Raw genomic sequence first — 27,971 nt, 5'->3', positions numbered from 1 at the left:
TCAGTAACATGAAATTATTTTAATATCTTTTTCTCCATGATTGAATATACAAAGATAACGGAAGTAATGTATTCTTCTGTTGTAAAGATGGGTGGAATATATCAAAATCCACTCGCTGGATTTTCTTTAAATAGTCCTCTAGAGTAACCTGGAAAGAGAACAGTGGTTGCTAGATAAAATGATCAAGTTTCCCACACAAACGAGAGAAAAAGTACAGCTAGCATGGTGGCCACACCCGCAATCCTAGCGCTAGAGAGGTGGACCACCCCGAGTGTGGTATCAGCCTGTGCTAATGGTGAAATCAAGACCAACCTGGGCTAAAGAGAGTACTGAGGAAACTGGGACAGGAGGGTGAAAACCACACCACTCTGGGCCACATAGTAAGACCGTGTTTCAAAGAAAAGGGGAGTACAAGCCTTTAGTTTCCTGAGGTGATAATCACATGAGAAAAACATTTCTTTTCCCCCAAGACAGGGTCTCTGTATGGAGCCCCAGCCAGCTGAGAACTCAGTATACAGACCAGGCTGGCCATAAGCTCACAGAGATCCTCCTGCCTCTGCCCTGTGAGTGCTGGGATTAAAGCTGTTGTCTTAGTTAGGGTTTTTGTGCTGTGAAGACACACAGTGACCACAGCAAGTCCTAGAAAGGAAAACATTTGAGACTGGGTAATCGTAGTTCAGAGGTTTGGTCCGTTCTCATCAGGTGGGACACAGTGGCGGCAGACAGGGTGCTGCGGAGTTAGTTCTACTTCTGGGTCCTCAGGCAGCGAAGACCTGACACACTGGCCTGTGGTGTGGGACAATTCTATATTCTGTCAATTGCATTTTAAATAAACGCTGATTGGCCTGTACCCAGGCAGGACGTATAGGTGGGGAAAACCAGACAGGAAGTAGAGGTGGAGCAATGAGAACAGGAGTATTCTGGGAAGAAGGAAGCTCTTTCGGCAGTCCTGTCCAGACACCAAAGAAGCAGGGTGTGACCTGGGTGCAGGGCCTGTGTCTAATGAGAGCTCAGAGCTCAGGTGTGACCGTCACAGACTAATCAAGCCACCAGGAGGCAGGAAAACAAGCAAAAGGAGTTCCCTGGGGACTGAAGCAAACTGAGAACCAGTCCCAGTTCGACACCCCCCCCCCCCCAAGCACTCACTGTCTGAAGAAAGGCGGGAAATGCCTCTGCAGGAACGCTTCTGTGGAAGGACCTTGCCTTGGAGGAAGAGGAAAACAGAGGTTAGATGGAAAGCTTCTGAAATGGTCTCCTCTGAGAGTGAGCACAAAGCAATGGCAGCGGTTTAAAGACATGATCAGGGCCTCTCACGAAAGCAAGGAAACAGCTCATCTCCTTCGGTTGTATAAAAGCCTCTTCTTCCAGGGCTGGGCTGGGGATTCCAGCGCCTACATCTCACACTGACTCCACCCTAGCTCCGCAGTAACACTTCCTGGCCTGGCCTCCTGGTTAGCTCGAGCACAGAGGGCCCTCCCAAGTGGTGTTCCTGCCCAGTGTCTGATGAGTTCATGTCTTTTCATCAATTACTTCATCTCGATCAAGTATCAGCTACTCTTCTTGGAATTCGAACGTCTGCATCTAACCCCTAGTCTCAACTCAGCCTGACTCTTCTAGGCTAAGAACACCCGGTCACTCAGGCCGATGCCTGCACTGGCCAGACCAACCCGGTGTCCAAGTCTTTGTCAGCATTGTCTCTTACACCCTGTACTTCCGCACTGCGCACGGTGGTCTCTGCTCCGAGGTCACCTTTCTCTACCCTTCTGCAGCACGGACATGTGCTCTTCCTTTCTTCTCTGCTGGGACGCAGACCCCAGTTCTCCTGCTCTGCCCTTTGCCCTGCTTCCTTCTACCCGATGAATGGATGTGGTCCCAGGCTCTGTCTGCACCTCATCTAGCGGGCACGCTCCATGAGCAACAGCATCTAGACAAAAGCTTTGACAGTAACCTCTTACATGGTGACTGCAATTCTGGCCTTCCCAAGTCACACCTTGCACTCTCCAGCAGCCCATGGCTCTGATGTCACTCCCTCTAAGCGACTATAACAGAACGAAGACCAGCACCAAGCACACGCTGTCTCGCATCTCTGACTGGCACTGCTGTGGTCTGTGTGAACTCACCATGCAGCCTGTGACTTGCTCTCCCCCATCTTGCCATAGTCAGTTATCTGGTGTCATTGTGGGTGTGGCTATATATACATACACATACATACACGCACATCTCTCTAAAGAACTTTGTCCTTCTCCTAAGTAAGGGGAACTGTGGGAAGCACAGCCATGTCCAGTCCCACCATCACTACCACAACCACCTCAGACCCACGGTAATGGCAAATCCTCCCGAGTCAGGCTCAGAGAAACAGCAAAACCTTGCCCTGGTCTGTGAATGCTGACAAGAGGTACAGACGTTTACAGCCTGGGACCGCTCTCCTGGAGAACCTCCCACTGACACTAGCTAAGCCTTCTTCCTGGTCCGGTTTACTAAGTGTCCAGGTGACTAGGAATTGCCCTCAGAGTGAGCACAGACCAGCTGGCCTAGTGTCTCCGCTGTGCCTTCAGACTCTGTCATTTCTTCATTCCTGAGACGCTCCAGTCAGGACAAGGACCAAGCTGTGTGGGGCGAGATGCGAAGAGGCACCAACTCATCTCCCAGCTCCCAATCTTTTCTCTTTCCTTAAAAACTATGCATACATTTGAGTGTCTGTGTGCTTGTGAGTGCAGGTGCCCATGGCTGGCAGAGGTATTGGATCTCCCCGGCCCCGAGCTGGAGTTATAGGTGGCTGGAAGCCTCCTGTGATACGGGTGCTGGGAATTGAACTCAGGTCCTTTAGTGAGCGCAATCTGCTCTCTTAACCAGCCCCCCGGTCTTTCTTGTCTCAAGCACTGCCAGATCCAGCCACGGTAGCACACACCTATCATCTCAACACGCGGGAGGCCAAAGAAAGGATCACAAATGCACGGCCAGTGTAGAACACAGTGGAACTCCTACCCAGGCTCATCAGCAAAACCCTGTCTCAAAAACCCAAAGGTGACAGAAACAAATACACAAAACCTCTGCAGGTTTTCTACTGCAGTGATAAAGTCACAGCTCTACTTGACGGGGATACAAAGTAACTTATATTGCACTTGCTACATGGCAGGTGCTACTTGTAACTATGTTAGCTCATTTATCTAAGCAACACTTTGGGTAGAAAGTAATACGATCCTCTTGTCTGTATGGAAGCTGGGGCATAGTGAAGCTATAATACAATTAATGAATGCAGAATTAGATTACGGTCAGGCCTCTGCTTCTGAGCGTGTACCAGCATCCTCCATCTTCTTGCACTTCTCAAGGGCCTCCAAAGCCTGCGATGGTTCTTCAACCCACCGCTCTAAACCAGTTTCTGGGAGTGGATCGCGTGCAGCCAGTGAGCCGGCAGCTTTAGTTCCAGCTATGAAATCCCGCAGAACAAGGACGCTGGCTCGCGGGAGCTTCGCTAGCATGGGAAGACCCCGGCGTCAGTCTCCAGCACAACACAACAAATAAGCTTTGTTCAATCTTTTAAGTTAATAATTTTGTTGTTGTTATTTGTTTGAGGACAGGGTCTCTGTGTAGCCCTGGCTATCCTAGAACTCCCTCTGTAGACCAGGGTAGTCTTAAACTCAAAGATCTGCCTGCCTCTGAGATTAAAGGCATGTGCCACTATGACAAGCCACAACAAATTAATAAAATACTTTGGAAAAATGCAATTCTCAGTGTGGGTTACTCTACCAATCTCCAGGGAGAAAGGCCTAGAACTTGGAAGAGACAGATCTATGAGTTTGAGGCTAGCCTGATCTACACAATGAGTTCTAGACTATCCAGGGCTATCTAATGAAACTGTTTCAAAAGATTCTTTCACAATTTCACACACACATACACACACACACACACTTCATATTCTTCCTCCCCTACTATTTTCTCTTATCCCCTCCTCTTCCACCAAACCCTTCCCCAGGAGCAAACTCTTAATGAACTAAAGTGGACTCTGGTGAACTCAGGAACCAGTTAGGAGCCATCAGAGCCAAGCGGAACTGAAGTAAATTCCGAGGTGAAAAAAGTGTCAAAAAGGAATGAAGACCAGAGTGAGCAACTGCTCAGTTGGGAAACATGAAAATTCCTCCCGTGGCCTCTCACTGCTGTGGCTGGAAGACATCAGAACAGGAGAGCCGGCCAGGTGATGAGCTCTCCCCCAGGCTAGGTGAGAGCAGAGCACCCAACGGGTAAGAACCAGGAAGCCTGGGCCAGCTGTAAACCCAGCCAGCAGCAGCAACAGCCAGCACACAAAAGGAGCAACTGAAGGCTGGCTGGGGCTGAGGTCCCAGGAGGAAGGAGACAGGAGCAGGCATGGACGGCAGACACACTCTGTGGACCAGGGCCCAAGTGAGAAAGCTTAGGCTTCCCACTCAAAAAGGGTGCATCCACCAGCTGAGGGCAGGGAGGGGGTTTCCGGAGCAGGAAAAGTTTCCAACAGTCCCTGAGATAAACCCTGGGAATCAAACGAACACTGGAACAAAGACTGCCAAGGTCAGAATCCACAGTGTGTTGAAGAAAGGCTACCACATATAAAAACTCATAGTGTCTTAGTTAGGGATTCTATTGCTGTGAAGAGACACCAGGATCGCGGAAACATTTACAAAGGAAACCATTTAATTAGGGCTAGCTTACAGTTCAGAGGTCTAGTCCATTACTGTCACAGCGGGACATGGTGCTGGAGAAGGAACTGAGAGTTCTCCATCTGGATCCGCAGGCAGCAGCAGCAGGGGTCTGTGTCCCACTGGCCAGACCTCCATGTCTGTCTCCACAGTGACACACTTCCTCCAACAAAGCCACACCCACGCCAACGAGCTCACACCTCCTAACAAGCCATCGGCTATGTGTGAAGCCTTCAAATACATAGTCCATAGGGGCCATGCCTTGTTGTGGAACATTTAAAGATGTAAAGGTGTGTTATATTTGTTTATATTGCAGAATATTACTTTAACTGTGTGAAGCTGTGTTACATTTTGTTTATACTACAGAAGGTGTATTACATTTGTTTATACTGCAGACTATTATTTAACTGTGGGAAGGTGTGTTATATTTGTTTATTCTACAGAATATTACTTCAACTGTGTGAAGGTGTGTTATATTTGTTTATTCTACAGAATATTACTTCAACTGTGTGAAGGTGTGTTTCATTTGTTTATACTGCAGGATAATACTTAAATAGTGAAGGTATGTTGCTTTTCTTTTTATTGCACAATATTTAACTGTGAAGGTGTATTATATTCGTTTATTCTACAGAACATAACTATAACTGTGTGAAGGTGTGTTACATTTGTTTATACTGCAGAATATTACTTTAACTGTGAAGCTGTGTATCTTTTGTTTTTACTGCAGAATATTAACTATGAATGCGTATTGCTTTTGATTATACTGCAGAATATTACTCTGTGTGAAGGTGTGCTGCTTTTTTTTTTACTACAGAATATTACTTTAACTGTGAAGGATGTTGCTTTTGTTTTTACTGTAGAATATTATTTTAACTGTGAAGGTGTGTTATCTTTGTTTATACAACAGAATATTGCTTTAACTGTGAAGGTGTGATATACTTGTTCATAGTGCGGAAGATTTAACTGTGTGAAGGTGTGTTACATTTGTTTATACTGCAGAATATGACTTTAACTGTGTGAAGATTGTTATATTTATACTACAGAATATTACTTTAACTGTGAAGGTGTGATGCTTTTGTTTTTATTGCAGAATATTTAACTGTGAAGTTGTGTTATATTTGTTTATTCTACAGAATATTTAACTGTGAGAAGGTGTGTTACATTTGTTTATTGCAGAATATTACTTTAACTATGTGAAGGTGTGTTGCTTTTGTTTTTATTGCAGAATATTTAACTGTGAAGGTGTGTTATATTTGTTTATACTACAGAATATTACTTTACCTGTGTGAAGGTGTGTTACATTTGTTTATATGACAGACTATTACTCTAACTTTGTTAAGGTGTGTTTTATTTGTTTATAATGCAGAATATTACTTTAACTGTTTGAAGGTGTGTTACATTTCTTTATACCGCAGAATATTTAACTGTAAAGGTGTGTTGCTTTTGTTTTTACTACAGAATATTATTTAACTGGGAAGGTGTGTTATGTTTGTTTATTCTACAGAATATTACTTTAACTGTCAGAAGGTATGTTACATTTGCTTATACTGCAGAATATTATTTTAACTGTGAAGGTGTGTTGCTTTTGTTTTTACTGAAGAATATTACTTTAATTGTGAAGGTGTGCTAATTTTGTTTATACGAGAGAATATTGCTTTAACTGTGTGAAGGTGGGATACATTTGTTTATACTGCAGAATATTACTCTGTGTGAAGGTGTGTTATATTTGTTTATACTGCAGAATATTTAACTGTGTAAAGGTGTGATACACTTGTTTGTACTGTAGAATATAACTGTGTGAAGGTGTGGTATATTTGTTCATACTGCGGAATATATAACTGATTGAAGGTGTGTTACATTTGTTTATATTGCAGAATATTACTTTAACTGAGAAGGTGAGTTATATTTGTTTATAGTACAGAATTTACTTTAAATGTGAAGGTGTGTTGCTTTTCATTTTACTGCAAAATATTTAACCTGTGAAGACGTGTTATAATTGTTTATATGACAAAATATTGCTTTAACTGTGTGAAGACGTGTTATATTTGATTATACTGTAGAATATTACTTTAAAGGTGAACAAGTATTACCTTTGTTTATACTGCAGGATATTACTTTAACTGTAAAGTTGTATTATATTTGTTTATACTGCAGAATATTACTGTCTGAAGGTGTGTTATATATGTTTATACTGTAAAATATTATATTAACTGTGAAGTGTGTTCTATTTGTTTATACAGCAGAATCTGTGAGGGTGTGTTGCTTTTGTTTATACTACAAAATATTTAACTGTGAAGGAGTGTTATATTTGTTTATACTGCCGAATATTACTCTAACATGGTGAAGGTGTGGTACATTTGTTTTTTTTGCAGAATATTCTAATTGTTTAGGTTGTTACTTTTGTTTATACTGCATATTATTTTACTGTGTAGGTGTTATATTTATTTATACTGAAGATTATTACTCTGTGTAAAAGTGTTACATTTGTTTATACTACAGAATATTTAACTGTGTGAAGGTGTGTTACAGTTGTTTATACTGTAGAATATTACTCTGCTTGATGGAGTGTTGCTTTTGTTTTTACTACAGAATAAGTGTGAAGGTGTGTTATATTTGTTTATTCTACAGAATATTTAACTATGTGAAGGTGTGTTACAGTTGTTTATACTGCAGAATATTACTTTAACTGTGTGAAGGTGTGTTTCATTTGTTTATATGACAGAATATTACTCTAACTTTGTTAAGGTGTTTTATTTGTTTATAATGCAGAATATTTAACTGTTTGAAGGTGTGTGACATTTGTTATACTACAGAATATTACTTTAACTGTGAAGGTGTGTTACATTTGTTTATACTACAAAATATTTAACTGTTAAGATGTGTTACAATTGTTTCTGCTGCCTTTGCTAATGATGTAAAGATTTGCTGTATTTGTTTCACCTTGCCAGCGGAAGGCACCTGGTTGATCTAATAAAGAGCTAGGCAGGGGAGGGATAGGTGGGGCTGACAGGGACAAGTAGGAGAAGAAATCCAGGCTCAATAGAGAAGAAAATGAGGAATAAAGAGAGAGACACAACTGGGGCCAGAAGTCAGGCAGCTGCCAACCAGCCAGACTAGAGAAGCAGGAAAAGGACATACAGAAAGAAAGAAAGGTAAACAGCCCAGAGACAAAATGTAGATGAAGAAAAATGTGTTAAGTTATATGAACTAGCAAGAAACGAGCCTAAGCCAGGCCGAGCGTTCATAACTAATAAGAAGTCTCCATGTCGCGATTTTGGAGCTAGTTGGTGCCCAAAAGAAAGCCTGGTACAAGCCTATTCTAACCACCACACATAACATGCCATAGAACAGCCCTGTCTAGTAGTGATAACTTCCTAAACAACCGGGCACAGGAGCTACTTACATGCTTTAGGTGCAAGTGTGCCTGGCTGGCAATGTCATATATGACATCTCTCACATTTTTATCATGGTTCCTCCGTAGAAAGTCTTCTTGTGAAACACCATGCTGTGAGGAAAATATAATTTTAGGAATCTATAAGCACACTTAAAATCAATAATGCTTAAGAAAACAGGCAGAGATAGGCAGCATATATAGAATAATGGCTAATTTTTAAACTGTGTATAAGTGTGCAATGGCTGGTCTTCCTGATCCACTTGATTGGCTATAGAATCAGCTAAGACATGCATGTAGGTGGGTCTGTGACAGGAGTCTCTGGAAGGATTAAGGGGGAGCCCTCCCAGGTGGGCAGACATAAAGATGTCTGACTGAAAAGCAGTACTGCTTTTGCCTACCACCTTTGCTCCTTGCTGGTGAGTGCATCTGCCATGCTGCTGTCACTGCCGCCATCCTTCACGGACAGTGGAGTCAGCTTCTCTAAAGGCCTGCAGCTCTCCAGGAACCCCCCAGACCTTCAGTGCCAAGCTGGGATTGCTGAAGCGTCCAGCCATGAGGACTGGTCAAGGTCTCAGCTTTTCCAGGGTGCAGGCAGTCACTGCTGAAGTACTCAGTGCCCATGATGCAAGCCAATGTCACAAATCCCCACTAGGATATATACTCACTTTACTAGTTCTGTTTCTGTGGCGAACCCCAACTAATAGAGTGTGCATGGTGTGTGGAGGGAGAAGCCTAACAAAATACAAAAAGGGTTAAAAGGAGGCTGGAGAGACGGCTCAGTAAAGAGGAACCCAGGTTATAGTCTCACTGCTGCTCAGAACTTCCTGCTCCATAGCATCTGAGACTTTCTCTGGCCTTCACAGGCATCCATGTACACGCACACACAAATCTTTTTTAAAAGTTCAAAAGGGCAGACAGTAAAGAACCTCATTAAAAACCGCAAAGTTCTGGTAAACATTTGTAACTGCTGAGCCATCTCTTCAGCCTGATAAACGTTTTTTTTTTCTTTTCTTTTCTTTTTTTTGTTTTTGTTTTTAAAGACCGGGTTTCTCTGTGTGTAGCTTTGGCTGTCCAGGAACTCACTCTGTAGACCAGACTGGCCTCAAATTCACAGAGATCCACCTGCCTCTGCCTCCCGAGTGCTGGGACTAAAGGTGTGCACCACCACCTGGATCTCTGATAAACATTTTTAGTAGACGTATTCCAGCTGGGTGAGGTGGCCCAACACCTACAATCCCAGCACTGGAGACCTGGAGAAGAAGAATTGGAAATTCAGCATCATCCTCAGCTACATGAAGATTCACGAGTTCAAGTTCACCCTGAGCTTCCCACCAATAACATAGAGTGACACACAGGCCCAGGTGAGGGTACTACAGCTACTTAAGGGAGTTAGTCACTGGCAAGGAGGTGCAGGTTATTCAAGCCGCCTCCTTGTAGTGCCTCATGCTTGCCTATCTCAGTACGCAGGGCAAAAGCAGGAAGTGCTGTGCCCCCTTTCAAACAGCAATGGAATAAACTAAACAAAACAAAGAGCAACCCCCTCCTGGCGTCCCCGGAGGATCATTAGCAGGTCACAGCCTCACCTGCACACAGACATCCATGGGCAGGAACACTTTTCTCCTGCTACCATGATAGGGCGTTGCTCTCAAGCACGTGACAATGCCTTGTGCCTTTCCAATATGGCTTGCAGCATGGTCTGCATGAAGATCCTTCACGCCTAGAATTACAGACACCAGACGGGGTTGCTCTACTGTCCCTGAAGCATAGCAAGTCAACAGAAATAGCACGAGACGTCATCTGAACCCAGGAAAAGTACTTATCCTGTCTGACATCTGAAAAATAGGATTTATGAAGGAAGGTGGGTGCCAGGGATGAGCCAACCATCTTCCTGCTAGCAGGCATCCAAATCTTTACTTGTTAACTCTCCAACTCCAGCACACCAAGAATACACTGAGAATTTCATCAGACTTCCTGGGAAACTTAAGTGTTTCATTTTTTCCCCTCAAAACAATGTCATAACTTTACTTTTAGGGTGCAGCAGGATAGGCCTTGGACAGTCAAGAGGGACTGTATTCTGGGGTCTGACATAAAGATAGATCACTCTCTTCAAATGAGATATTACTATTGTCCTTGGCCCCAGTAATCTAAGAATAAGATGCCACCAAGTTGGAGCAAGGTCAAAGGAAAAGTGTCATTTCAAATATTCTTAAAGGAGAGGAAAAGAAAATCTCGTAAAATTTTGTGAGTAATTTTGTTCTCTCCCCCCACCACGGGGAAGAATTCTTGACAGGGAGGAACAGAAGTACAGCCTCCAGGTCACAGGAGGTGCTGCAGGGAAAGGTGAGGCCACCGGCACTACTTGATGTGTAACATAGAGTATTCTCATGAGTAAGCACTTGGACAAGTCTGCACTCTGAGAGGACTATAATGTACAGATAATACAAGGGTTCTTGGTACAAAGTTTTATTTATTAAAATACAAATGAAAAGCCACTACATTTCCCCTTTTTGTCAAGAATGAAAAAGAAGGCTATAACTAATATAAGAAAAACTATATACAGTAAGTACAATAACTATATACAATATATACAGGCAATAAATACATCAATCATGTCTAGTCCACTAGCATTTGACAAATTCAGAGAAAATACTCCATATATATCCTATCTCAGTGAGTCTAATACCTAATTTACTTTGTTTTTGCTTTTTTAGAGACAGGGTTTCTCTGTACCTTTGGAGCCTGTCCTGGAACTAGCTCTGTAGACCAGGTTGGCCTTGATTAAATGTGTGCGCCATCACCACCCAGCTTTACTTTCTATCTTGTTTTCTGCATCAGGTAAACAAGGAAAACTGTAACTATCTAGTCTTCAACTCCCTCAGAGACCGAAGAAGGAAGCAGTATGAACTGAGTAAGCAGGAAAGTGCAAGCAAGTGACTTCCAAAAACTGTGAGTAGTGACAGAAACATCTGGCTGCCTGGGCAGTCACCCAAGGTTCCTCTGCAACATTGGGGCATCTCCATCTTTGGTTTACAGACCTAGCATATCTGACATACCTTTCTATGAAGCAGGATATTCTGAAGGGCTGTCCCTCCTTATCTTGACAATGTTGGGGAGTCTCTTTTATGTCCTGCTTGTCCAATTAGGACAGCATACCAGAAGCAGTTGAGGCAAGGATATTTTTTTGACCAGTGAATTACTTTTTCCACAAAGAAAGTAAACTCCATGTGGAGTTTCTTCAATGCTCACTATCTTCTCTGAAGTACATTGTTGCTACCAGGAGCAGACATGTCTCACTGTCATAAAAAAGAACCTAGGTTATTAAAACTTCTTAAAAGCAACTTACCCAGCACCTCCAGTGTCAGGTAGAGAAGAGAGCTCTGCGTGTTCTCGGCATAATTCTCAAGCTCCTGGATACTGCGATAAGCTTTGTCATCCAGATTTTTCTCCTAAATCAGACAAGCAAATGAAGCCCACTGAATTATTATTTTATAGTAATAATAAAGTGCTAATCTATTGTTGCCTGAAATAAATAAGAACATCACTTAACAGATTTGTATAGTGCACAATAGAGATCAAAGCATAGCTAGGCATGGGACTGCGAATGCTGGCTGCTCTTGCAGAGACCCCAGTTTCTGTTTGTAGCATGTAGGGGATCCAATGCCTCCGACCTCCTCAGGTATACCTGAACATGCTGTATGAAACATTCATGCAGGCAAAATACTCATACATATAAAACAAAATATTTATAATATTATCTCTATTTAAATATTTAAAAGATTATCTATATCATCTTTTAAAAATTCTATATAAATGCCAAGCCAGTCAGGGCTTCATGAGACCCTGTCTCAAAAAACAAAAATAATTCCCACCCTCATCAAAGCCTTATAGATTAGAGTTTACAAATCACCTCCCAAATAAGGCTCAAGAACAGCATGAATGCACAACCCCGCAGGCATGGGGGCCTCGCTTCTTCAGGTCTTATTGTTCATTCATGTCTTCTCTGCATGTTTTATCGCTGAGTTGAAAAGGTCCTGACGCATGCTAGACAGTAAGTGCAGTGCATTTCAATTGTATTTTAATAAAGCTTGCCTGAAGATCAGAGAGTAAAAGAGCCCCACTGTTCAGTCTTACAGACCAGGCAGTGGTGACACACACCTTTAATCCCAATAGCCACACTAGTTGTCATAGAAACCGGGCAGTGTATGCCCTTAACCCTAGTGGTGCACGCCTTTAATCCCAGCCCTAGAGAGGATTATAAAATGGGAGGAGATAGCTCTCACTCTCATCCTGAGATTCCTGGAGGCAGAACCGCCATTTTCAGACTGAGGTTGAGGTAAGAACCAGTGGCTGGCTGTTTTGCTCTTCAGATAGATCTTCAGGTTGAACCCCAAATTCTCTCTCTCAGTTTTTATTACTCATGTATCAATTGAACACTTATCAGATAAGTAACTACCAATGTTTTTCCCATTCTCTCTGGGTTTTCAACTTTTTGAAGCCTTTAATTTTAATGAATTTTAATTTATCTCTTTTTTCTTATCTATACTTTTGATATATTTAAGAAACCATCAACTAATTTCAAATCACAAAGATTTACAGCTCACATCACTGTTTTCAACAAAGTTTGTTTTGCTTTTTTTAGGTTCCCAATGGGCCATCAAACTATATTGCTGACTTTTATATACATTGTGAGGCAATAGTCCTGATTCAGTCTTTTTATTTAGCTCTAATACTTTTGAGACAGAGTCTCATGTAACCCAAGCTGCCCTATAACTGTGACTGTGCCTAAGATGGCCTTGAACCCTGAGCCCCACATGCCCAGTGCTGGGGCACAGACCTGCACCACCACCCCTAGAGCCCATCTCTGCAGGTGCACACACCCTGTTATAAACAATACCTTCCCCATGAATTGTCCAGATACTCCTGTCATTCAACGGACTATAAATATATGGCTTGTATACTCTTTTAATTCTTTATAATAATCGATTTATATAATTTTGTGTCTGCATATATGACAGCAGGTGCAGTGGCTCGTTAACATGCAGAGGTCAGAGGACAATTTTGGGAGGTCAGTTCTCCCTTGTCACCTTGTGGGACCCACTGCAGCAAGCACTTTTACTTGCTGAGCCGTTCGCCTGCCCCTGAACTCTCCTTCTATACCACTCCTCTGTGTGTCCATTCTCTGTCAGTACCACAGTTTGACGTCTCCATGGTAACAGCTTACTACCTGGAGGAGGAGGAGACAGCGACGAGGAGGTGAGGCTTAGGTGAGGACGGCGTCACGTCAACAGCGCTGTGTCAACGGTGGACACGATGGAGCACACCTGTGACCCCTGCAGCCAGATGTGCAGCGGGAGCACACCTGCAGCCAGATGTGCAGTGGGAGCATCAATCGCGAGTTCCAGAACAAGGTGCCCATATGAGACCTGGGCTTTAGTTTTAACTCGTCTCCCTTCAGACACTAAATGTTGGGGATGGGCATCAGGCTGTGCCCAGCACTCAGGACACTGCTGTGAGTTCAGGGCTAGGTGGGCCACTAGTGAGCTCCAGGCAGTCAGGGATATACGGTGAGAGTCTGTCTTGAAATATTTTAGGGCCAGAGAGATGACCTGGTGGTTGCGAGCATTTGCTGCCCTTTCAGGTGACCCAGGGTCAATTCTCAGCTTAATGTCTATGTCTAATGACTAACAACCATCAGCTCCAGTTCCAGAAGATTCAACCCTTTTCTGGATTCCTTGGGCAATGCATACGCCTGGTGCTCAGGTATACTTGCAGACAAAACACATATACATATAAATTTAACCATCTTAAAAAATAGTAACAATAACTTAAGGGCCAGGAATGTGCATTGTACATTTGTACAAAGTTGTACAAAAAACTTTCCTCCATGAATAATTAACCTAAGAATCAAAATGGAAAAAATATTTAAGACTTAAACAATTTCAACTTACTCTTTCATCAATGATTCTCATAAGCCATCTTTTAGTTAGATTATGTCTCTTGACGGCCTAAAAAACAAGAGTGTTGTAAATGTTTAGAAAGTACTAGAAGTAACTTCTCTAGATATGAACAAAATACACCAAGCAATGCAAAGGTAAGTAAGAGGACACTTGGTACAGCTCATCCAGTGGGCAGTCACGCTGAAAAGACCTCAGGAGAAAAGCCGTGATCAGGAGAAGCTCATCAGGCTGTTCCCAAGTGCAGGGGCTCGGTATCCTGCTGTACCGGTACACATCTAGTGATTCAACTTTCTTTCTCTCTTCTTGTTTTTGGATGTTAGATGCCTTCATTTTTTGTTTTATTTTTGATATTAAATTATGATACTGGGTGGGTGGTGGTAGCACACACCTTTAATCCCTGCAATTGAGAGGAAGAGGCAGGTGGATCCCTGTGAGTTCCAGGACAGCCAGGACTGTTTCAGAGAAACCTTGTCGCAAAAAAACAAGCTAAACCAAACAAACAACAAATATATACATATTTGTTTGTATGTATATATATATATGCATATATAGTGACAAATATATATATGTATACATACACACACACACACACATATATATATAGTGACAACATTTCTCTCTTCCCTTACCTCCATTTAAGCCCTCCCAGATGCCTAATTACACTTTCAAATAAAACCAAGAACTCAGTAGAGAACTGCTTGTCCACCTGACTTCAATTCTTACATACTACATTCAGTCTTTCTCTTACAGCACACAGTCTCATTAGCAAAAATAACCACGTCCCCCAAAATGCAGAGCACCTTAAACCCTGAGAACAATGGGGCACGGTGCCACGCGTTTGTGATCCCACTACTTGGGAGTCCCAGGAGGAGAATCATTGTGAGTTTGAGTCTAAGCTATAGAGCACGGCCTAAACAAATACAGAACAGTGCCAGGGAAGGCAGGTGGACATGTGTCCTTTCAGCAGGGACACCATGGGAAAGACATTTCCTATAAGTGCTCCACTAAGAATCCATAACCTAAGTCTAATGAGAAAATATTACAGCAAACCCAAAATGAGTGTACGGAAAGGAAAAACCAAGGTAAGACTGATTATACTTCTTCAGAAAATGGCTGGAAGGGCTGGAGAGATGGCTCAGGGGTTAAGAGCACCAGCTGCTCTTCCAGAGGTCCTGAGTTGAATTTCCAGCACCCACACGGTAGCTCATAATCATCTGCAGTGGGATCCGACATCCTTTTCTGACATAGTCATATAAGCAGATAGAGCACTCATACACATATATGGCTAAATAAATCTTTTTTAAAAAAGAAAGAAGGAAGGAAAAAAAGAAAATAGATGAACAGTGGTGGTCCACGCCTTTAATTCCAGTAATCAGGAGGCAGAGGCAAGCAAATCTCTTGAGTTTGCAGGCAGCCTGGTCTACAGAGTGCACCCAGGTCTACAAGACAACCAGGGCTACACAGAGAAACCAAAGAAAAAGAAATGTTGACGGGGTGTGAGGTGGTGGTGGCTGTGACTCCATGGGAGAGTGTGTGCCTAGTGTGGAAAGTCCTAGCTTCTACGTCACACGGGTTGATGAAGCACACCTGTAACTTCAGCACGTAAGATGCTGAAGCAGGAGGACTGCTACAAGTTCTAGGCCAGCCTGGGAATACATGGTGAGTTCCAAGCCATCCTGGCTACAGAGAGCCATGGGGTGGGTTGAGGAGTAAATTGACTGAAGTCTCAAGCTGCCCCGGCTATATGAGAGACTTGTCTCTAAACCTTTTTGCAGGGGGTGGCGGTGGAGTTGCATGTTTTCTTTTGAGATGGGGTCTTGTCACACAGCATAGGCTGTGACTTCCAGCCCTCCTGCCTTGGCCTCCTAGGAATTAGGATTAAAGTTATTACTACTACACTTGGTAGGAAAATACCCCCATTATCAGCAAGTCCCCAAATACATAGTATATTATATATGGAAATGATGTAATACACTTGAATGAGGTAGGAAGAATTATTTGTGTGAGTCTATATACATACACACGTGTGTGTATGTACATGTTAAGAGGGGGGAGAAAGGAGGGACAAAGAATGAAGGGGAAGACAAGCGAGGAAGAGAGAACACGCACTGTAAATGATTAAACAGAGCTGGGGACACAGCTCAGGGCTTGTTCCAGTTTGCTTTCTGCTGCTGTAACGACAGAAGAAACGCAGGGAGGAAAGGCTGAGCTGGCTTACACTTCCAGATCTCAGTGCATCGCTAAGGCAGTCAAGGCAGTTACAAAGCAGGAACTTCCAGCAGAAACCGCACAAGTGTATGCGTGTTGGCTTGCTCACTGGCTTCTGCTCATTGGGATTTCTTTTTCAATTGTTTTATATATTTTTCTTTGTTCCCCCCTCTTCCTCCCCCCTTCCTCTCCCATGATCCCCACGCTCCCAATTTACTCAGATCTTGTCTCTTTCTACTTCCCATGTAGTTTAGATACATGGATGTCTCTCTTAGGGTCCTCATTATTGTCTAGGTTCTCTGGGATTGTGAATTGCAGGCTGGTTTTTCTTTGTTTTATGTTTAAAAGCCACTTATGAGTGAGTACATGTGATATTTGTCTTTCTAGGTCTGAGTTACCTCACTCAATATGATGTTTTCTAGACCCATCAATTTGCCTGCAAATATCAAGATGTCATTATTTTTTTCTGCTGTGTAGTACTCCATTGTGTAAATGTACCATATTTTCCTTACCATTCTTCAGTCTAGGAGTATTTAAGTTGTTTCCAGGTTCTGACTATGACAAACAATACTGCTATGAACATAGTTGAGCACATGTTCTTGTGGTATGATTGAGCATCCTTTGGATATATACCCAAAAGTGGTATTACTGGGTCTTGAGGAAGGTTGTTTCCTAATTTTCTGAGAAATCGCCACACTGACATCCAAAGGGGCTGTTCCAGCTTGCACTCCCACCAGCAATGCTGGAGTGTTCTCTTTACCCCACATCCTCTCCAGCATAAGCTGTCATCAATGTTTTTGATCTTGGCCACTCTTACAGGTGTAAGATAGAATCTCAAAGTTGTTTTGATTTACATTTCTCTAATGGTTAAAGATGTTGAGCATCTCCTTAAGTGTCTTTTTCAGTTGTTTACGATTCATCTGTTGAGAGTTTTCTGTTTACATATGGATTTCTTATGTAATCCAGGAGCAGCTGCCTAGGAATGGTACTGAACACAGTGAGCTGACCCTCCTAAGTCTATTAGCAGTCGAGACAAAATACCCACAGCTGGGTCTGCGGGAGCTTCAGTTGAGGTTGCAAGGATGAACTTAGGTCACAGGGCTTGGTTGGGAAGCTTTTACCTGCTGCTTGTTTGTTTGTTTTTCAAGACAGGGTTTCTCTGTGTAGTCCTGGCTGTTCTGGTCGCTCTGTAGACCAGGCTGGCCTTGAACCCAGAGGTTCGCCTGCCTCTGAGTGCTAAGATTAAAGGCGTGCGCTACCAACGCCTGGCTTTACCTGCTGCTCTTTAAAAGCACTCTCTAACAATGCTGAGAGTATCCTTGCGCACAAGATTAACACTTTTCTTTGCTCAGCCTGAGTCAGAACTGGCAAAAAGAGCTGCCTGGCAGACAGGACAGAAACATTCCTACCATTGCATCAGACTTGGAGTTTCCATCCTGCAACCAGATGTGTAGAAAATACAGAAGTAATTTATAATATACAGGTAAAATTCCTTTTTCTACTTTTAAAAAAAATACACAGGGCCAGCACGATGCCCCGGGAGGTAAACATAAATGGGAGGTAAACACTCCTGTGGAAGAGAACTAATTTGTCCTCAAACCACCATGTGTGTGCTGTGCCATTCCAATACATGGATTCCCTCTCTCCCTACGCCTCTCCCCGCCCAACACAAGTACACAAAATAAAAAATTCAATGTAATTAAGGTACATTTAATTCCACTAAAAACATAGGGTCAGGTGAGACAGCTCAATCAGCAGAGTCCTTACACGGAAACCTAAGGACCCGAGTCCCCTCCCAGAACCCGTGGGAGAAGCTAGGACTGGTGGTGTAGGCTGTAATCCCAGCTGCCATCCCCTCGGCCCCCTGAGCAGCCAGACGAGCTTACTCAGTGAGCGCCAGCTTTAGGAAGAAATCCTGTCTCAAAAAACAACGACAACAGTGGCTGGTGCCTGCAGAACGATGCTCAAGACTGTCTTCTGCCCACACGTATGCACACGTAAACACCCCCAAGGGAAATACGGAGCTCGGGAGGTAGATTAATGGGGAAAGTACTTGCTATGATAATGCGGGGGCCTGAGTTTGGATCCCCAGCACCCATGTCAAGTCAGGCCTGGCGACACACATCTACAACCCCAGTTGGGGTAGCTGTGTGTGTGTATGGCAGCTGCAAATATAGGAAGATCCTGGGGACTCACTGGCCGGCCAGTCTGGCTCAACGGTCAGTTCTAGATTCGGTGAGACACCTGAACTAAAAAATATAAGATGGAGGGCAATAGAGGAAGGTATCCAAAGTCAAGTTCTAGTCTCCACACACCCTATAGGCACGCCACGTGTGCTCACACACACACAAGTGAGCAGCTATCTAGATTAGGTTAACTGAAGTGAAAAGCCTCCCAGTAAACGTAAGCAGTACCATTCCGTGGGCGAGGGTGGCAGACGTGGAAAGGAAGTGAGGGCCGCTGAGAAGACTCAGCAGGTGAAGGCACTTGCCACCACGCCTGGCAACCTAGGTTCAATCCCAGAGCCCACCTGGTAGGACAGCGCTGACTCCCGCCCCCACATGTACTTCATGACTCTTGGGCTTGCTCACTCGCCCTCTCTCTCATAATAAATTAATGCCTAAAATGGGGAGCAAGCTGAACACAGTGCTTACTGCCCCCACTTCCTGACTATGGAGGCAACGTGACCAACTCTCCCAATCCTGAAGCTACACTTACCCAGCCCGACGGACTGTACCCCTGAAACTGGAGGACAGATACACCTCGCCTCCCTCAGAGGACTTTTGCTGCAGCAAGGCAAGTGACTAGCACACCTGCCAAGCAGCTCAGAGCACTAAAGGAGCCCAAAACTGTTCAGGACGGATCCCACCACCCTCACCACCACTGAAATTCCATCCACCAACAAGTAGGCTCAAATACAATTCTTATGTATTAAAAGTAGTACATACACGTGCATGTGAATACATATGTGCGTGTGTGTACATATTTTACCTTCCAGAGCTTAGCAGTCACAGGTTGGTATGGTGGGTTGTCACAGTATATATATATGTATTATGTATGTGTATATATACATATGTTACCTTCCAGAGTTCAGCGGCCACAGGCTGGTGTGGCGGGTTGTCGCAGTATATATATGCATGTATGTATTATGTATTATGTATGTGTGTATACGTATGTTACCTTCCAGAGTTCCGCAGCCACAGGCTGGTGTGGCGGGTTGTCGCAGTATATGTCCTCCACAGCTTTTCTCCAGAACTGCATCCGCATCCGTCCGATTGTTTTCTCAGAGACCGAGTCCTTAACCTGTAAGCAGAGTTTAAAGCTCTAGGCTGCAGACACAGCTTAGTGGGAGAGTGCCTATCTGTCTCATGCACGGAAGCCTTAGGTTAAAATCCCAGAATAGACAGGTGGTGGTGGCGCACGCCTTTAATCCCAGCACTCAGGGGCAGAGGCAGGTGGATCTCTGTGAGTTCAAGGCCAGCCTGGTCTAAAAGAGCTAGTTCCAGGACAGGCTTCAAATCAACACAGGGAAATCCTGTCTTGAAAAACCAAAAAATAAATAAACTAATTAATTAAATTGAATAAAAAAATATAAAAAAAAAACCCAGAATAGAAACAAACAAATGAAGACAACTTGTCTGAACACCGAGCCTTGTGAGGAGACTTCTGAGCTAATCAGATTGTCCCACACCATTACTATGGTGGTCAACACATGGCCACATCTTTCTGAGCTAACACAGTGTAAAACTGACAGTGCACATTCCCCTCGGCGCTGTTAATTAACCTCTTTATTAACATAACATATAAGCCAGGTGTGGTGGCTCATGCCTACAACCCCAGGACCCAGGAGGTAAAACAACTGCCGTGAGCTTGGAGCTCGGGCCAACCTGGGCTATGTAGTAAGTTCTATACCAGCCTGGGCTACAGAAGGAGACCATGCCTAAATTAGTAGTTAAACTGTATATAAAGTAATGAGGAGATCAGAGGACAACTGTGTGTGTCAGTTCTGTCCTTCTACCGGTATGTGGGCTTGGGGGTCGGACTCAGGCTGCCAGGCTTGTGGGGTAAGCACTTCTACTCGCTGAGTCATTTCACTGCTTTAAGAGTTGTTTCTCGGGGGCTGGAGAGATGGCTCAGTGGTTAAGAGCATTGCCTGCTCTTCCAAAGGTCTTAAGTTCAATTCCCAGCAACCATATGGTGGCTCACAACCATCTGTAATGAGGTCTGGTGCCCTCTCTGGCCTGCAGGCACACATGTAGGCAGATATTGAATGCATAATAAATGAATAAATATTTTTTTTTAAAAAAAGAGTTGTTTCTCGGGGATGAAGAGATGGCTCAGTGGTTAAGAACACGGGCTGCTGTTCCCAAGGCCCCAGGTTCAATTCCCAGCACCCACATGATGGCACTCAGCCATCTGTGACTACAGTTCCAGGAAATTCAATGAACTTTCTGACCGACCACAGGTACCAGCTGCGCACATGGTATACAGACACACACATAGGCAAACCCTTATACACATTAAATAATAACTATATAAAAATAATAATAAATGAATAGTTTCTTCTTGAGCTAGGGGTGGAAGGCTGGGGTAGCACAAACCTGTACCCAACGCAGCGGAGGCGATAGGACCAGGCATCCTCAGCTGTATAACGAGTTTAAAGCCAGCCTGGGTTACAAGAGAGCCTATCTCAAAAAAATCAAAACAAGCAGTCATTTTCTTCAGCAAACAGCTTCTCCTGCTGTCACTCTGTGTCTCCAAATCTGCTTTTTGAGAATCACTACAGTATTTGCATTGCTTTGATTCTCTGCATGCATGTCAAATTGAGCATTCGTGGCTCACACGGTCAGACAATTTCTGCGAAGGACTGGGAAGTGAGCCAGCTGCAGGAGCTTCAGGTATCAGCTCTGAACTGCTCCTGTACTGTGGGTCCCAAATCTGCAACTTAATTTTTATTTCTAAGTGACTAACTTCAATTATTCAACATCGACTGTATGAGGACGAGCAGCCATACATTTTCCCCCAAAACTGGTGAATCAACAGGGCTGGACAGATGGGTCGGCAGCTGAGGGCACTTGCTGCTCTGGCAGAGGGGTTTGGTTCCCAGCACTCATATGGTGGCTCAATTCCAGGTGATCCAACACCCGCTTCTAGCCTCTATGGGCACAAGGCACATATGCAGTGTACATACATACCCGCTGGCAAAATACTCATACACATAAAATTTTTCACATAAATTTTTTAAATGATAAACCAAAAAAGATTTTCCTACTCTCATATCCTTATATATCAGACTAATTGCATGAAGCTTGGCATGGCACACATCTTTATTCCCAGCACTCAGGAGGCAGATTTCTGCAAAAAAAAAGAAGGCAAAGGAGTTGGAGGGCAGCCTGGTCTACACAGTGAGTTCCAAGAAAGCTCAGGATACACAGAAAGACCCTGTTTCAAAAAACAAAAAACAAACAAGCAAAAACCCACAACAACAACAACAACAAAACTTGGAGTGATGGTATGGTGCAGATGCCTCAGTATCCAGGAAGGGGGCTCAGCCGAGGATAGACTTGCGGGGACAGAGGATGGCAGCCGAGGCCCCACAGGAAAGGTGAGCTCCCAGGAGGTACACAGTCTTGGCACTAGCAGTGGCACTAGCCTGTCCTATACATTAACCGTACGCTACTCCTGTGCTTAGTAACGTGTTGTGGTGTGCGTGCGTGTACCACTCTCTTCCAGACCCCTTACTTCCCTATTCCTCATTCCTGGTGTTTGGCCCTGTACTCGCTGTCCTGAGAAGACCAAGACCATTCGGTTACAGCCCCTTCACTTCCACACCATCTTACACATTTGGTATCTGCTCATGTTCTGCCCTCAAGGAAAAAGGCTCTAGTCTTCCCCTGTATTCTGACACAGAAGCCAGCCAGGGTCTGCCAGACTCTCTGTGCTCCACCACACCGTCCTGCCAGAACACTGTCCACTGTCACTTCACACTAGATTCTCAATGTTTTCCAGTCTTCTACATACACACTGTTGAAGAAAGCAGTAAGATTCTCCTTAGTTAGGCCGGGCGGTGGTGGTGCACACCTTTAATCCCAGCACTCGTGAGGCAGAGGCAGGTGGATCTCTGTGAATTCAAGGCCAGCCTGGTCTACAAGAGCTAGCTCCAGGACAGGCTCCAAAGCTACAAAGAAACCCTGTCTTGAAAAAGCAACAACAACAACAAAAATTCTCCTTAGTTTATTCCATTAACAGACAATGCTAACTGCAAATTTGTAACTTAAAAATCCAGAATCATTTCCAGGAATATTAAGTTCACCAGCTAGTTTTATGTTCTGGTACTGAACTAAGCCTGAGCCGTCACCAGGAGAGAAAGCCCCTAGCAGACATAGTAAGGGTGTCTGTCATGCGTGCACTATGTCTTCACGGTTCAGTATCATGCATATTCTACAGCATCACAATATTAATACCAGCCTGAGCCAGCTCCACGTTGAAGGCCCTGAGTGCAGAAACAGAACTTCGACATCCTGCAGGGAACAGCAGGGAACACAAGTAACTTTCATAATCCCGCTTCCTACAACAGAACAAGAGAAAAGCAGTTAGACTTCGCTGGCTAAGCCGCACACACAAATCAACTGGGAACAATGAAGGTTTGACAGGTTTCTCTGTAGCTCTGAAGCCTGTCCTGAAACTCACTCTGTAGACCAAGCTGCTTGGTTCTTAAATCATTTAAATTTCTCTATAAGTATTTCTTTAAAAAAAAAAAGTACCTGCTTCTCATCCCAAGAATGTTAAAAAGGAAATCCATATTTTATTTTTATTTACAAAGCACTTGTAATTGCTTCAGAATATTTTGCTTTTAGTAGAAATTGGAACAAGCTACAAAAGGAGAAAGCAAAGCTGGACCTGCTGGCACACACTTGTGAGCCCAGCACTTCAGAAGCCGAGGAAGGAGAGTCAGGAGTCCGAGGCTAGCCTAGGCTACATGAAACTGTCTCAAAAACTACAACCAGCAAAGACAATGGGGGCAGGTATAAAGAAAATAGTTTAAGTAAGCTTTTATTACATATACATAGACACAGAAATAAGATATATAAACCAATGTGTGCATGTATTCTGCATTTGCTAAAAGAGCCTAGAAGCACAAATAATCTCCACACTCCCAGCATCAATGAATAACACCAATTACCTGGATAGACTTTGGTTCCTAAGGCCTCCAGACATTCTTGAAAGAATGGTGCCCCAAGTGGGGTAGGAAAAATGTAAAACAGCCAAAGACATCTTGAGCGTACAGCAAAGAGTCGAAGAATGAAAGAGACTTACTGGTCAGAACAGCACCAGGAAGAAGCCTGACAAGAGTCTGCAGAAATGTGAGCATCCAAAGAACCAGAGCTTGGGTGTGGTGTGTGCTCAGGAGGCTGCGGCAGGAAACTGCTTAAGTCCACGACTTCAAGTCAGCTTTCAGAAACACAGCCAGAGGCTGTGTTTATTATATAAATTATTATGCTATATAAATTAGATATTATATATAATATTATTATTATATAGAAATATAATGGCTATTGTGTAGCTCAGTGGTACAGTGTTCAGTCTCCAGCACCCTAAGGAAAACATAGCAAACAAATGTGGTAGGGCGACAGCCAAAGCCTATAATTTCAGTACTTGGGAGGACGGAGAGAAACCCAGAATACCTGCCAAACACAGAAACAAACGCATTTTGGATTTATTTCCCTAATCAAATCCAAGGTGATTTAGTTATTTTAATAAAATTTAGGCGGTGGTTCTCAACCCGTGGGTCACGACCCCTTGGGGATGAACAACCCTTTCACAGAGGTCGCCTAGGACCAATGGAAAACACAGATGTTTACATTACAATTCATAACAGTAGCAAAATTGCAGTTATGAAGTAGCAATGAAGTAATTTTATGGTTGGGGATCACCACAACATGAGGAACTGAGAACCACTGGCTTAGAGGCCCTGGAAAGCAGACATTTTAAAACCAGATCCTGGGGATGGGGACATGGCTCAGCAGCAAAGAGCACTAGCTACAGTTCCAGGGGGCCTCAGCACAACGGCTCCTCCTCTGATCTGTGGCACCAGGCATGCACACAGTGTACTTACATACATACATTCAGCCAAAGCACATACACATAAAACAAGAAAACGTAGCAAACAAACATGGCAGGGCAACAGCCAAAGTCTATAATCTCAGTACCTGGGAGGACGAAGGGAAACCCAGAATACCTACCAAACACAGAAGCAAATGCATTTTGGATTTATTTCCCTAATCAAATTCAAGAGGATTTAGTTATATTAATAAAGTTTAGGATTTATTTCCCTAATCAAATCCAAGGGGATTTAGTTACTTTAATAAAGCTTTGGTGGTGGTTCTGTTTAAAAGCAGAAAACGCCGGGCAGTGGTGGCATACGCCTTTAATCCCAGCACTCGGGAGGCAGAGGCAGGTGCATCTCCGTGAGTTCGAGGCCAGCCTGGTCTACAAGAGCTAGTTCCAGAACAGGCTCCAAAGCTACACAGAAACCCTGTCTTGGAAAACAAACAAACAAATGCAGAAAACAAGCAAACAAACAACAAGCCAAAACGGTGACACTCGGGAGGCAGAGGCTGGGACTTTCAGGCCAGCCTGGTCTACACAGCCAACCATGTCTACATAAAGGCTCTGCCTCAGCCAGGCAGTGGTGGCACACGCCTTTAATCCCAGCACTCCAAAGGCAGAGGCAGGCGGATCTCTGTGAGTTTAAGGCTAGCCTGGTGTACAGAGTGAGTCAGGGCTGTTACACAGAGAAAACATATTGAAAAGCTAAAAATAAAAAAATTTAAAAACAAAATAAAGAAACAAACAAACAAAAAACCTGTCTCAAATCAAACAAAACTGTACCAGTTGCCACTGTTATCAGGGAAGGGCAAACTACAGGGGTAGAGAGGGCAGATGTGATTAAACCATAAACGTTGGCAGGGCTCTACTCCAAGGCAGGCCCACCCCACATCCCCACACTGTCTATGGAGGAACTCCCAGATGAATTTCCAGATACATCACGAGATTGTTCTAGTAAATCTCAGGCAAATTCCTTGTTCCCTTGATGTGACATAAAGTGTGATCATCTGTCTATTAAATACTAACCTAACTATGTGCTAACAATTGAACTAAATGCTCTAATTGTTAAAGCTTTATTTTTAAAATTGTACTTATTCTTAGGTATATGAGGTTTTTTTGCGTACACAAATGTCTATGCACCGCGCCGCTTACCTAGTGCCCAGGAACTCCAGCTCCTAAATGCTCTAATTCTTACAACCCTTGATGGGATTCTCAGTTTGTAGGGACTGTAAAATAACTTGCTTTGGACTTTAATTTTGTAAACAATTTCTAGTACAGCTTCATGAGGCTGATATGTGACCCACAATAACCTTGAACCCGCCTCTCTCTCTACTAAGAAGTGTTCCAGGTTTTCTATGACGCCCTTGCTCTAACCCTGGTGCATCCTAGGCAAGTATTCTGCCAACAGAGCTAAATCCTCAGCCCCTGTGAAATTCTTTTAATAGTGCAGAGCACACCGAACCCCAAGGTCACTCAACGGTGTTAAAGTCACTAGCTGCCTATGAATAAAAAGTGCTAAGCAAGCAAAGGTTGCATGCTTACATTGCATGCAAGGTCCCTTAGAATTAGGGTTCAGGCAGGGAACGCGTTGAGCAGGGGAAGAAATCACGACAGGATTCCGGGGCCACGTGAACAGGCACCCGCAGGGAGGTCAGCAGAAGGCAGGGCGTGCAGGACGCAGCCCCAGATCAGGGCAGAAGGCAGGGCGGGGAGGATGCGGTCCAGCTCACTCCCCGCCCCGCAGGCTCCCGTTCTCGGGGACGTCCCGGGGCAGCGCGGCCGCTCACCTCAGCAGCTCCAGGCAGTAGTGGTCGGAACCCGGAATGCCGGGCCCGCTGGCCGCCGCCACGCTACGCCGAACCGCCGAGGGCCCCGGGAGCCGCCGCACACGGTCCCACACGTCCCGAGGCGGCCGGCGACGGAACAGACCGGCCAAACCGAACGGCCTGGCGCCGCGGACAGAACCAAGCCTGGAAGTCGCCATGACACCCGCGTAGCATGCTCTCCGACCCCGAGGCCACGCCCCGGCAGGCGGCCACGCCCCGGCAGGCGGCCACGCCCCCGGCAGGTCCCTCAGCCCTTGCAGAAGGAGAATGCATCTCCCACCGGAGCCAGGTGTCGCTGTGCTCCCATACTTTGGCTGTTGGGCTGTCCTCTCTAGCGTCCGCCCTCAAAGGACTCCAGAACTCCAAAAGAAGTTGCCCGTGCCTGCTTCTAGCAGAAGGAGCGGCAGACGTTGCATCCCTCCACCCCGGAGATGCCAACCTCCTTTGGTCCTCAACAGGAGTAGGAGCGTGCGTGGCTCTTAGCTTGTAACTGCACAGCCGGAAGCCTGCCATACTGATTTACCCACACATATTCCCAGAGGCCTCCCAGAGTTGCCCACTGGGTAGCCCTGTAGTGTAGCTCCAAGAGAAAAACACAAAGATGCTGGAGAGACAACAGGTTACACAGCCATTATCAACCAGCAAATCCCAGTCTGTAGCCCGCTGGCTGTTGGCTGTCTCTCACAACACAAGAGGGCAGAATCATTATTTTGTTTCTTGCTTCATCCCCAGTGCCAGTCCCGAGACCTTTGTAGAAGCTGACTTGCCTTGCCTCTCTTCATATAAAGGTAAGGTCAAAACTTGGAAGTACACATCTATTAAGCCAGGACTAAGAGGCTGAGACTGGAGGGTCGAGCGTTCAAAGCCAGTTTACGTTACACAGCGAGGCTGAAGCAACACAGAAGGAGAAATTTGTGAACCCAAGAAAGGAAAGTAGCTACTCAGCCAGGAATCAAAGCCTTTTTGCCTGTGGAGAATCTCGAATTCCAATATGAGGCTGGAGAGATGGGTCAGTGCATAAGAAAGCTTGCTAAGCCAGATAAGCGCCTGATGAGATAGAGAGATGGCTCAGAGGAGCAGGAGACAAAAGAGGGTAACAGGAGGCCAATACAAAATACATTATGTACATACCAGAATGAAATCCGTTATGTATAGTTAATATATGCTAATATGATGCTTAAAATACAATAAAAATGAAATGATACTGCAAATGATTCTTGTTGCCAACTATTATTAATTGAACATTCAGTAAGTATGGTGGCACACACATGTCATACCAGCATTTGAGAGGTGGGGACAAAAGGACCGATGATGGAGTGTCCAGCTGGAGAGATGGCTCCATGGTCAAGAGTTCTTATTTATGTTCTAATAAATGGGAGAAAGAAGGGGAATGTGGGCGGGTGGGGAAGTGGGAGTGATCTGAGAGGAGGTGGAGAGGAAACCATACCGAGAATTATTGTGTGTGGGGGGGAAAAACCCTATTTTTAGTTTTAAAAAAATAGCACTTGTTACTTTTCCAGAGGACCCTAGTTCAACTCCCAGCATCCACATCAGGTGGTTCACAACCACCTGAACTCTAGCTCCAGGAGGGATCCAAGGCCACTGGCTTCCATGGGCACCCACACATACACATAGTTAGAACATTTTAATTAAAAAATAAAAGAATTCAAAGTCATCCTTGGCTACATAGTGAGTTTGGAAGCCTATGTGGGCTACCTATCTAAAAGAAAGAAAGAAAGAAAGAAAGAAAGAAAGAAAAAGGGAGGGAGAAAGGGAGGAAGGAAGGAAGGAAGGAAGGAAGGAAGGA

At 44.3% G+C, this 27,971-nt stretch overlaps 1 protein-coding gene across 3 annotated transcripts; it reads right to left on the bottom strand.

Annotated features, from left to right (window-relative positions):
• Positions 1–26,353, bottom strand: Ndufaf6 (NADH:ubiquinone oxidoreductase complex assembly factor 6). 3 transcript variants are annotated; one of them, XM_048420138.3, is made up of 9 exons: positions 26,126–26,353; positions 22,698–22,797; positions 19,410–19,532; positions 14,013–14,069; positions 11,408–11,510; positions 9,648–9,781; positions 8,074–8,175; positions 1,147–1,203; positions 1–148 (listed from the first exon to the last, which is right to left on the bottom strand). In XM_048420138.3, exons 1-9 carry the CDS (start codon positions 26,320–26,322, stop codon positions 20–22), a joined length of 1,002 nt encoding a protein of 333 aa, XP_048276095.1. In that variant the 5' UTR covers positions 26,323–26,353; the 3' UTR covers positions 1–19. The 3 variants fall into 3 exon arrangements, with proteins under 3 accessions (XP_048276095.1, XP_048276096.1, XP_048276098.1); XM_048420139.2 differs by having other exon boundaries at positions 22,694–22,797; positions 26,126–26,265; XM_048420141.3 differs by lacking the exons at positions 19,410–19,532; positions 22,698–22,797; positions 26,126–26,353 and adding an exon at positions 19,310–19,357.
• Between the last annotated feature and the right edge of the window lie 1,618 nt (positions 26,354–27,971).

Source organism: Myodes glareolus, chromosome 16 (genome assembly GCF_982192425.1).
Source record: "Myodes glareolus chromosome 16, mMyoGla1.1, whole genome shotgun sequence".
In the NCBI taxonomy this organism is placed as follows: domain Eukaryota; kingdom Metazoa; phylum Chordata; class Mammalia; order Rodentia; family Cricetidae; genus Myodes; species Myodes glareolus.
Note: the sequence above shows the minus strand (reverse complement) of the source record. Positions and strands in the feature narration are given on the sequence as shown.

Bases quoted from the DNA above. Each gene is read 5' to 3' on its own strand.
- Ndufaf6 (XM_048420138.3), bottom strand. From the start codon at position 26,322: ATGGCGACTTCCAGGCTTGGTTCTGTCCGCGGCGCCAGGCCGTTCGGT. The intron at 22,798-26,125 runs GTGAGCGGCCGC...GTTCTGTTGTAG, and splicing joins TACTGCCTGGAGCTGCTGAG to GAAGCGGGATTATGAAAGTT. The intron at 11,511-14,012 runs GTAAGTTGAAAT...TGTCTGATTTAG, and splicing joins TGAGAATCATTGATGAAAGA to GAGAAAAATCTGGATGACAA.